We start from the raw sequence: 11,390 nt of genomic DNA, 5'->3' as shown, positions 1-11,390 counted from the left end.
GGTGCCCCCTTCCAGATGTTTTAACAGGGAATGTTCTATATATAGTAAGCTTTGAACTCCTCAAGCTGGTCTGATCAACTAATACTGGAAGCAGACCAAACAGAACAGAGATTAAGAGTGTAGGTTCTAGGGGTGCCTGGGTGGCTCAGTTAAGCGTCTGCCTTCGGCTCAGGTCATGATCCCAGGGTCCTGGGATTGAGTCCCACATCAGGCTCCCTACTCAAGTGGAGAGCCTGCTTCTCCCTCTCCCTCTGCTGCTCCCCCTGCTTGTGCTCTCTTGCTGTCTCCGTCAAATAAATAAATAACATCTTAAAAAAAAAAAAAGTGTAGGCTCTAGAGTCAGAAGAATTTTCCCAGTTCTATCACTTCCTAGCTGGACCTCTCTTGACTCAGCACCTCCACTTATAAAATGGGGAAAAGAGCAGCACACATCTTGTAAGATGGCAACAAAGATTAAAGACTGCCTGAGACAGAGTAAGCTCTCAGGGCATCAGTTATTATTACTGTTGTTGCTGCTGAGGACTTACTTTGTACCAGGCACCATACTGAATGCTTGGGATAAAGCAGTAACTAAACCAGACATGGTCCCTTTTCTCATATTTATTCAATAAATATGCACTGAGTATCTACTGTACCACAATAGACACTAAACAATCACAGTCCCTGCCCTAATGAACTGTAAATCCTTGAGGAAAAGACAGCCATTTAATAAATACCTCGGGGGCACCTGAGGTTAAGTGTCCGACTCTTGGTTTCGGCTCAGGTCATGATCTCAGGGTTGTGAGTTCAAGCCCCTTATCCGGCTCCACACTGAGCACGGAGTCTGCTTGTCCCTCTCTCGCCCCCCACTTGCACACATATACACATGTTCTCTCTCGACTCTCCAAAATAAATAAAATCTTTAAAAAAATAATAAGTAAACAGCTCAAATAAATATAAATATGAACATACAATGCTTGTTACTTCACCCAACCAAAGACTTTACACACTGTATTAATGTGGGTGCTAAGGGATTTATAATTTATTCAATGTCAAGGAATCACTGAACAATTTGATTCACGAGCACTCAGTTACCCTCATTCCCTAAAATCTAAGATCCTGCTCAAAGACTACCTGGCAAATAGAAGGCACTGAATAAATCTTTGTTGATAAATTCCACAGGTGAAGAATTAGCCACAACGTCTTTAATTGCCTGCTCTGGAAATGAAAATCTAACATTTCTCCTGTTGCTTGAGTTAAGAACAAGTACTATTCCCATTTAACAAAGACAACTGATACATGCCAAGTATATCCCAATAAAACTGGAAGAAATAAAAAGGAACAAAGGGTATAATGGGGGGTGGCCTGGATGGTTCAGTCAGTTAGGCCTCGAGACTGTTGGTTTCAACTCAGGTCACAATCTTGTAGTCGTGGGATTGAGCCCCATGTCGGGCTCTGTGCTCAGTGCAGAGCCTACTTCAGATTCTCTCTCCCTCTCCCTCTCTCTCAAATAAATAAAATCTTTAAAAAATATATTCCTTTGTAAACAAATATGAAACATTTTTTTTTTTAAAGATTCTATTTATTTATTTGACAGAGAGAGACACAGCGAGAGAGTGAACACAAGCAGGCGGAGTAGGAGAGGGAGAAGCAGGTCTCCCTGCAGAGCAGGGAGCCCAATGCGGGGCTCGATCCCAGGGTCCCGGACCACAACCTGAGCCGAAGGCAGACGCCCAACGACTGAACCACCCAGGCGCCCCTGAAACATTTCTTAAAAAAGGTTATAATGGGTACAACTTTTTCCCCCACCATCAAATTAGTATTTTTTAAAGGATTTCTTGCCCTTTTCAAAGCGAGGTAAATCATTCACTGTTGGTCATTGGTGATGGAATCCTCCCACTACTCTTTCTTCCAGAAATAAGGTATCTCAGATGATACTAGTTTGGCAGCAATTAAGGTACAGGATAAAATTATTTCAGAGAATGCAGGGACATGAGAGGTCACAGTTCCCCCCAGCGAATGGTTTCTACAAAGAAGTTTCAATGCAACTTTACTTATATCATATGGGTGATTCCAGTAAATGTCAAAACAGATTATTTCAGGGCGCCTGGGTGGCTCAGTTGGTTAAGCGACTGCCTTCGGCTCAGGTCATGATCCTGGAGTCCCAGGATCGAGTCCCACATCGGGCTCCCTGCTCAGCGGGGAGTCTGCTTCTCCCTCTGGCCCTCCCCCTCTCATGTGCTCGCTCTCTCTCTCTCAAATAAATAAAATCTTAAAAAAAAAAAAAAACAGATTATTTCAAATAATTAATACCCTTGGTACTGGGAGGCCAAAATACCTTACTACAAGCCCATTAACTTCCTGTTTTAAAAAACAAAATATTATCCTTTATAGAAACTTCAAAAATATTTTCAAAAAAAAACAACAAAAAGAAAATACCCAAATTCCATAGGTTCCTTTCAGAGTATATCCTTCCAATCTTCAAAATATGTCTTTGACAAGCCCATCAGAATTTTCAATCGGGATGTCAAAAAAGTCATCTCACCATTCTACACAGTGTCAAACCACCAACTCACTTCTCACCCAGTGGACAGAATTAACTTTTTAAATGTAAACATTAAAAATCACTCCCCTGCTCAAAACCCTTCGGCGGTTTTCCAACACTCTTGGAGTAAAATCCAAACTCCTTCACTTGACTTTCCAGGCCCTCCATGATCTGATCCCTGCCTACCTCTCTGATGTCACATCCTATGGGTCTCTGCTCCAGCTACACCAGCATTCCTGCGATGCCTTAAACCTCACAATCTAATTCTTACCTCAGACTGTTCTCACTGCTGTTTCCCTCTGCCTGAAATAACCACACTCCCTCTCTTCACTCAGACGTCATCTCCTTAGAAAAGCCCTGACACCCTAACTAAAATAGGCTTTTTTACTCCCAATTACCTTTAATTTTCAATCACTAGCCAAAATATTTACCTGTTACTTGAGTATTGTTTGTTTTTTACCAGCAGACCATCAGTTTCAAAAGAGCAGGGCTTTGCCTAGTTCACCACCTAGACACACTAGGTGCTCAATAAACACTTAAGTGAATAAATACATGAACAAATGAATTCTATGATAGATTAGTTTATAATGAGTCTAACATTCACTTGCTTTTGCATTTATTTTTTTTTTAAGATTTTATTTATTTATTTGAGAGAAAATGAGATAGAGAGTGAGCATGAGAGGGGGGAGGGTCAGAGGGAGAAGCAGACTCCCCGCTGAGCAGGGAGCCCCATGCGGGACCGATCCCGGGACTCCAGGATCATGACCTGAGCCGAAGGCAGTCGCTTAACCAACTGAGCCACCCAGGCGCCCCTGCTTTTGCATTTAAACACAAAGGAACTATGAGCTAATCTGAGGAAAAACTGTTTTACTAAGTACTTACTTGGTTGATCTGCGTAAGTTCTCAGAGGCACTGCAGAAACTCCCTGTAAGCCATGAGATATTCGACTGAAATGGCCTCTCTGGAAAAAAGAAAGAAAATGTTGTTTTATGTAAAATATGAATTCAAAATAGAACTACTGAAGGTCAATGAAAACGTAATGACTTGGAGCAAATGTGTCAAGCACTTATTATTTATATATCTTCCATTGCCAAACAGAGGTTACGTATCAATTTCTCCTCTTTCGTAACAAGAATTACTTAAACTTTACAACCTCAGCTCACCATACTATCTTTTCATTATGAATCGTCAATAAACCATTTCATATAAATATGGGCTAAAGTCCAATTAAAAAAAAAGTGTTATTCAGTGGTTTTACGTGTTACTAAATTTTCAGAAAGCATGGCTAATTTCTGGTGCCAGTGATCAATTTAATGTCACAATTAAGGCTCTTAAAGTTCTAGGGGCACCTGGGTGGCTCAATCGGTTAAGTGTCTGCCTTCAGCTCAGATCTCGATCCCAGGGTCCTTGGATCAGGTCCCATGTCAGGCTCCCTGCTTAGCGGCAAGTCTGCCTCTCCCTCTCCCCCCGGCTCATGCTCTCTCTCTGGCTCATGCTCTCTCTCTCTCTCTCTCACTCTGTCTCTCAAATAAATAAATATCTTTTTTTAAAGGGCTCTTAAAGTTCTAACTTAAGTAGTCCATAATCTTTATTATTACAATCCTCTACTTGTAATTATTGTTTCCTAACTCTAACTACCATATACAATCTGTGAAGATCCTCCTGAACGGTTAATTAGAAACAGAAAATTAGACAAGATAACGTAGGAAAATGCGTTATTACTGACACTCAAGAGCTACTACAATTTCACAAAGTGCACCATAATCCCCACAACAATCTCTATGAATGTCTACTCTTTCCTAAAAACAATGAAGCACAAAGAAACAATGCAAATAGCTCTTCTCATAGCAGGCAAATGGGAGGCAGTGATGAAACCCACATTCATGTAGCAATGTTCTCTACTCCACGGCAATTCAAGACACCTGAGATCAGCACAGCAGACCAGAAGAGCGGACCAAACATCAGTCCTAACTTCTAGTCCCAGTTCTGCCTGGGACTAATATGACTCCTAGCATATTACATTAACTCTCAGGAGCATAGAAACTCGTCTTAGAAACAAAGGAGTCTGATTACTATACTATTTTTAAGGTATCCGTCAACCTAGTACCCAGCCACGATCCCACATATATACAATCTGGCTGTATTCGGCACGTGGATGAAAAGGGAAAGCTAGCTGTCCTAACGATAAGCAGCTGCAATTAAAAATACAAGCCTCAGGGCGCCTGGGTGGCTCAGTTGGTTAAGCGACTGCCTTCGGCTCAGGTCATGATCCTGGAGTCCCGGGATCGAGTCCCGCATCGGGCTCCCTGCTCCGCGGGGGGTCTGCTTCTCCCTCTCTCTTCCCTCTCGTGCTGTCTCTCATTCTCTCTCTCAAACAAATAAATACAATCTTAAAAAAAAAAAAAATACAAGCCTCTAGGAGAAGGCAGTGAACACTAGCTTAAAGCGGCAAACAATGAAGAGGCCTTTGAGGAATTCCTAGGGCTACCACCTGTCGGGGCTGACTGCGGCTGGGTGTTTCAAGGAGTGGCCCCAAGGTTACCTGCCCACTGCCACTCAGGGGCTGGGATTAGGATTAGTAAAAGGTAGAGGATATGAAAAGACCAGATGGGTAGAGTGCGATTTGTACTTTCTCTGCCAAGGTGGAGAGACCTGTGTGTCGTGACCCGCATGCCCCAGAGCCCAGACTTGCGAGCGGACTGCTGGCCGTCGCACAACAGGCGGGGGCCTCTCCACCGCCCCGGTCCCGGCTCCGACCGCGACCCGGCCAGAGCCGCTCAGGGGCGGGGCCCGGGTGGTCCCCGCCAGAGTGCCGGCCTCTCTCGCCCCGACCAGTTAGGCCGCCGCGTCCCGGACCCCATCAATGGGCCCTTCTGCGCCTCTGGCTCGGCACGACCCCACCCCGTCGGCCCTCACCTTGGCCAAAGAGCAGTACACACGACTCCAGCTCTGCATCTTGCCGCTCAACTTTCGTTCGGCCAATGCTTTCCCGTCCGCTAAGCTCCTCCGCCGCCTCGCCAAGGTCTCCCCGCCCTGCGCATGCACAGGCACAGCTTACGTCATGAGTCGGGAGCAGCGCGATTGGCCCGCAAGGTCAGGGCCCACGGGACTAGGCGTGTCTGTCAGGCGCGGAGTCGTGCGCTGTCGTAAGAAGCGTAGTGCTTTCTGGCAGCGAGGGATTGCGGTACCATTTTACTGGTGGTATGAGAACGTGCGGAGTTGTAGTGACATCTTATACTTGGGGGACGGAATAAATACACAAGACTATCGTTTGCTTCGTGCACGCAGCAGAAAGTCAGGCTTGACAGGTTCTTGATTGTACTAAGCTGAGGAATCTCAGCACTTTCCAGGCATCGTCTCCACAGCAACCACATGAAGGATTACGAGCATTACCAGTTAATTGGATGAGGCCCTGAGAGGTTAATACCCCCGAGGTCGCGCAGAGGAAAGATGACTGCTTTATAATCTCTCCTCTCAAAGCAAATACTATATAAGGGATGGGGCTACAGACTTTGCATCACCAACATCCTACTCTAAGTAAGCTAAATGGCAAAACATAGAAAACACTATCTTCCCCTATCTTCTCTCCGAGCAAATTAGAATCGGTGGGGTAATGGATGAGATTTTAGGTTTTCATGAGGGACCAAGAAAAACATTGTCTTCAAGATTGAGCATAGAGGTTTAAGGTCTGATTCTTGTTTTGTGATAACTGTATAGTGTGAATAAAACTTAATTGTGCATTTCTTGACGTTTACTGCCCAGGCACCGTGCTGGGCTCTGTGGATTTAGACACTAGTTAGAAATGACTCCTTACCTAGCTATGCTCAGTCTTAGGGGAGAAGGTAGGAATGATGTTTAGTGTTTGTTATAGATTCTCCCTGTCCATCCTTCTATACATAGCATTTTGGCCATCTTAATCATTTTCATGGCTTTAGCACCTGCCTACATACACTGATAACTCCTAGATCCTTGTCTCCAGTCTGTATTTTTCTCCCAATCTCTAATTTCATATTTCCAGTTGTCTACTGAACACGTCCAACCGGGTGATCCTGCCAGCACCTCAGTTACTATATCTTATTTAAAGATACATATTTTCTCCCTTATATCTATGATTAATGATACCTCCAAACAGCCAATCATCCCTAGTAAAAATTGTGTAGCCATTCTCCTGACTTTAGTCCATTATCTAATGGATCACTGTTTTAGTTGACTACCCCTATAAGGAGGCCCAGAGATAAGCATTTGAGTGCAGCGAGTTTGTTTGAGAGATGATCCAAGCAAACATCGATAGGGGATGAAAAAGGGGCGGTAACTATTTCAGATATGTTAATGACTAGATTACCACTGTGCACAACTGGTGCTCAGACTCGAGACCTCTGGGAGATAGCATAAAACATGCTTCAGAGTTGTCCTACTCAAAATACATCCATCAACTTCCATCAGTCATTAACTGAGGACTCCTCCCAGGGACTTTAACTCCCTGGCACTCTGGCTTGCCCCATAATGTGGTCTGAGTGAGCACCAGCAGCCAGAGAAGTCTCTCAGGCAGAATCTCTGGTGCTTGCAATAAGGAGGCTTGTGGGAGAGCATGTAGAGGAAAAGTGAGTGCTAAAAAGGTACAGGTGAGTCACCAATGAGGTTGGCTATAATCACCAAGTTCTATCAACTCTGAACATAAGGAGAGTGAGAGAAACTTCGAGGATGGCTCCAAAATTTCTAGCTTCGATGCCTGGGTGGGTAGTGAAACCGATACAGAAATAGGCAACACGGAAAAAAGAATGGCTTTGGGGAGAAGATAATGAGTCAAGTTCTTTGAATTTGAGATGCCAGGTAGACAACCCACTTGAGGTCTTCAATAGTTACTGAAAACACAAGTCTAGAACTTAGAAACTCTAGGCATGGTTTTGAAAGTTTGCTGGCATATGGATAGTGATTGACACTTTTAGGAATAGATGCATTCTCAAAGGACAACACTTTAAAGGGAGCTTCTGACGGATAGTGAGAAGGAGCTGTCATAGAGACTGTACACTTAACGCAGCGCCCAGCATGAAGCAAGTCCCAATTACTATTGCCCCACATACTGCCACTCTCCTCCAAATTGCCTCAGACAAAGGCAGAACTGGTGATGAATTCACAGCGGGATTTAAGGGATCCTTAGCTGGCCCTTCCCTTAAAATATTTCTACACCACCCAACCACTACCCTAATTCCTGGCCTGAAAGCTTCCCATTAAGGGATGCACTCTTCTTGTTCCTTTTCCAAACATTCTCTATTAGAGTAAGCTATCAGTTGCTGGCTACAGTTCTCCCCTTAGGAAAAAGAGAGTAAGGGAATCAATATCTGTTGAGCAGATGTTCTAAGACCCTGTGCTGGAGGCTTTCCATCATTTCTCCACTTAATTCTCACCCCAGCCCTGTGAAGTGGCTTATCAGTGGATCTTCTGAATGGTTGGCAAAAGAAATGAGATCCTCAAGTGGGTGGAGGCATTATTCTGGAACCTTCCACTACTGGGCAGACCTGGGATGGGGGGGTTGGGGAGGGATAGAGCAGAGTGGATGACAAGTGAATATGAGGTGAAGGGCATAGGCAGAAAGAGAAGAGGAGCCCAAATGGATGAGAAGTCAAAGACTTCCACCTGACATTCGTAGTATGAGCAGTAACCCCTGCAATATGAAGTAACAACTCTAATAATAATCTGAATTGTCCTTATGGTCCACAGCTCTTTATCCATTCACTTCTTCACTGATCCAATAATCACTGAGGGTCCGCTGCATGCTGGGTGCTGTGCTAAAAGCTGGGGAAGCAGCCCGGAACAAAACCCAGAACCAGTCCTTGCCCTCCTGTAGTTTACATCCTAGTGGGGATAGTTTACATCCTAATGGGGATATAGCAGCCACTAGACACCTTCATTATAAAACAGAGAAGTGCTATGGTGATCTCAGGGGATTTGAACTAGTTGGACAAGTTGGAGACAGAAGTCTCCCCTAATAAACTGATTGATGCTTGAGCTAAGATCCAAACAATGAGAAGTGTTCCCGGAAGTAAGCCTTACCACCATGCTCATTTGACAGATGGGAAAGAATGTTGTGAGGGGAACTGGACTGACAATTAGGGGACCTAAGTTCTAGATGTAACTGCATAATTACTCTTCACTTTCTGCATAATTCAGCATAGGTCATCTCTTGGGACCTTGGTTTCCCAAACTTTAAAATGGGGGCTACAAGATCCCTTCCAGCTGTAAAGCTGTTCCACGGAGTTGCTAAGGGTTGGCTTGTAGAGAACCGCGTAAAAGTCACAGTGGCTCTCGGTAGTAGAGGTTTCTTACTTCGGGGCTGTTGTTTATTGGAATCCCCTTTTTATGTTTGAGGGATCGCTGCCGTGTGAGACCAGACTCCACTAGGAAGCCCAAGTGGCCGCCCCTGGCTCTCCCGGGCCCGCCGGGCAGGTAGAACAGGCAGAGAACCTAAACCAGTCCGACGCTCCCACCAGGACTTGAATCAAAAGGCGTGGCTCAAAGACACTGACAATCTGGGATTCACTCTGCTGGGGGCGGCAGCAACTTCCGGGTGGGTGGAGCCGGCGGCAATGACAGGCTCCTATTCAGACCCTTCCTGTGGCAAATCTCATCTGGAGCTGTCTAGCTCCCTGCTTCCTTCTCAAAACTCTACATTGGTTCTGGGGCTCTCAGCCTGCCAATAAATTCCTTTTTGCAAAAATGAACCCGAGGTTATTTCTGAGAGTACTTGGAACCCAGAATCATGACTGGGACACTACCCTGTATTGAAAAACTACTGTGTGCCAGACACTTTAAATGAACTATTTTTTTAAAAAATCTCATAACACTGCAAGACTGGTATTATTAACCTTAGTTTTTAGGGAAGGTAACAGAAGCTCAGAGCGTTTATATAATGAAGCTAAGGTCCTGCAGTCACTAAGTGACAAACCCCAGTATGCCCTTGCTCACCCCACATTTACACTACATCCATTCATTCCGGAGACCGTACTAATTGGTAGGGAACAGAGTTCCTTGGCGCTTTCTTTTTTCTTTCCCCATCTATTGTGAAACTAACCAGCTCAAGTGGTCTCAGAGTTACTGCCATACAGCCCTCTCTTTTGGAGATTTTGTGGTTTTATTGAGGAAATAACTGTCCCGTATTTCTTAATCATCTCCTTTTTTTCCTGGGTAATTTTATTTATTTAGATGATGCTTAAACAGCAACAACAAAATTGTATCAAACTGCTAACCTAAGCACTCCTGGGTGATTGAGTAGGAAATAGTTAAACAGTGTAGTTAACAGTGGGTAGGTAAAGGGAAAATCATTTAAGAGTCAAAAGCTGCTAGTACCACTTGCCCAGAAGGGGGCAGTGTTCTCCCATTATGTCCTTAACTCCCGCCTCACTTCTGACAAAGCAGGAAACTCCACAAAGGAAATGTATATGGCGGGGTAGAAAGGGAGGGATTGACCGTTAATGCTTCAGAATGATCCTACATACGAAGATATTAGGCCACTGGTGTGCGGAATCAATAAATCAACGAGCGCCACGCGTTGTTTATTGTGCACCTAAGAAGGTACAGAATTTTGTGCAGGACACTGAAAGAAAGGCAGACACGTTATCACAAATCTCCCTGATCTCAGAAAGCTCACAATCTAGTTGAGGAGATCAGGCAATGTCTTTACTCAAAACTTACACTTTCTTGGCAAAGTCTGTCCTGACACCCTAATAAACACCAGCTCTGCCTTTCACCCTCCTTCTCCTCCTCCCAACTTCATTTTGTTCCATGGCACTGACCATCTTCTAGCCCACTCTTAGAGATTATTTTGTTTATTTTGTTTTGCTCCCTGAGGGCTAAGATTCCTGTCTGTTTTGTTTGCTGATAGGTCCCAAAGCCTAGTACATTGACTTGCACATAACACAGGCACTCCAAAAGCATTACTGAATGCATGAAAGTAAGCAGAAAAGATAAGAGCTACAGGAATTTGGAGGTGGAATGATCACAACGGGTTAGGCCCCTAGGGAAGTCTTCATGCAAGATCTAATTGCTTCAACTGGTCTTTGAAGGTAGGTAGGATTTTGACTGAGAGGAGAGGAAAACCAAGTAGAATATGATTTCTTTTTTTTTTTTTTTTTAGGATTTTATTTATTTATTTGAGACAGAGAGAATGAGAGAGACAGCACATGAGAGGGGGGAGGGTCAGAGGGAGAAGCAGGCTCCCTGCCAAGCAGGGAGCCCGATGTGGGACTCGATCCCGGGACTCCAGGATCATGACCTGAGCCGAAGGCAGTCGCTTAACCAACTGAGCCACCCAGGCGCCCTAGAATATGATTTCTTAGGCATGGAGGAATAAGGAGCAAAAAAGCATAGTAATCTACGGTGTGGTGGAGGGAAAGGGCATAAGCTTTCAGGTCATGAATCCTTCTATAATTCATTTTGCTCGTGCCCTCGGACAAATTTGCTAATCTCTCTAAATTGTTTCCTCATCTGTAAATAGAATAATGTTTACATTGAAGATGGTTAAAGGGATTTTTTAAAACTTTAATAATGCACCTGGCACATAGTAGGTCCTTAGAATGGGAAATTATCAAACTACAATCACATGCTGGGATACGTATCAAGCAGGTTCATTGAATTCATGTTCAAAACTTGACTTGAGTTTCTGCAGGTCCATTTTCCACGAGAGGGATTAAGGTGTTCACGAAGCGTGAATCTTTAAGGATCTCTAAGAGTGGCTACGTGACTGGCATTTTATGGTTTATGAGATTCTGTCACACACACTCTGGCTCTGGTCCACATAGCAACCCTGACATTGGTAACATTAGCGTCATCATTTCAGAATAGAAGGAGGAGAAGGAGGGGGAGGAGAAGG

At 44.3% G+C, this 11,390-nt stretch overlaps 1 protein-coding gene across 2 annotated transcripts in view; it reads right to left on the bottom strand.

Annotated features, from left to right (window-relative positions):
• The window catches only part of DLD (dihydrolipoamide dehydrogenase), a 30,580-nt gene extending 24,984 nt beyond the window's left edge, over positions 1-5,596 (bottom strand). The window contains exons 1-2 of one of the 2 annotated variants that reach the window (XM_006745827.3): positions 5,441-5,596; positions 3,407-3,485 (exon numbers count right to left, since the gene is read on the bottom strand). In XM_006745827.3, the coding sequence (XP_006745890.1) occupies positions 3,407-3,485; positions 5,441-5,479 (118 nt within the window). In that variant the 5' untranslated portion in view covers positions 5,480-5,596. The remainder of the gene's footprint in view (positions 1-3,406; positions 3,486-5,440) is intronic. The other variant, XM_081800748.1, reaches the window with a different exon arrangement.
• Between the last annotated feature and the right edge of the window lie 5,794 nt (positions 5,597-11,390).

This window comes from Leptonychotes weddellii, chromosome 12, assembly GCF_054177405.1.
Source record: "Leptonychotes weddellii isolate Sample4059 chromosome 12, ASM5417740v2, whole genome shotgun sequence".
Lineage (NCBI taxonomy): Eukaryota > Metazoa > Chordata > Mammalia > Carnivora > Phocidae > Leptonychotes > Leptonychotes weddellii.
Note: the sequence above shows the minus strand (reverse complement) of the source record. Positions and strands in the feature narration are given on the sequence as shown.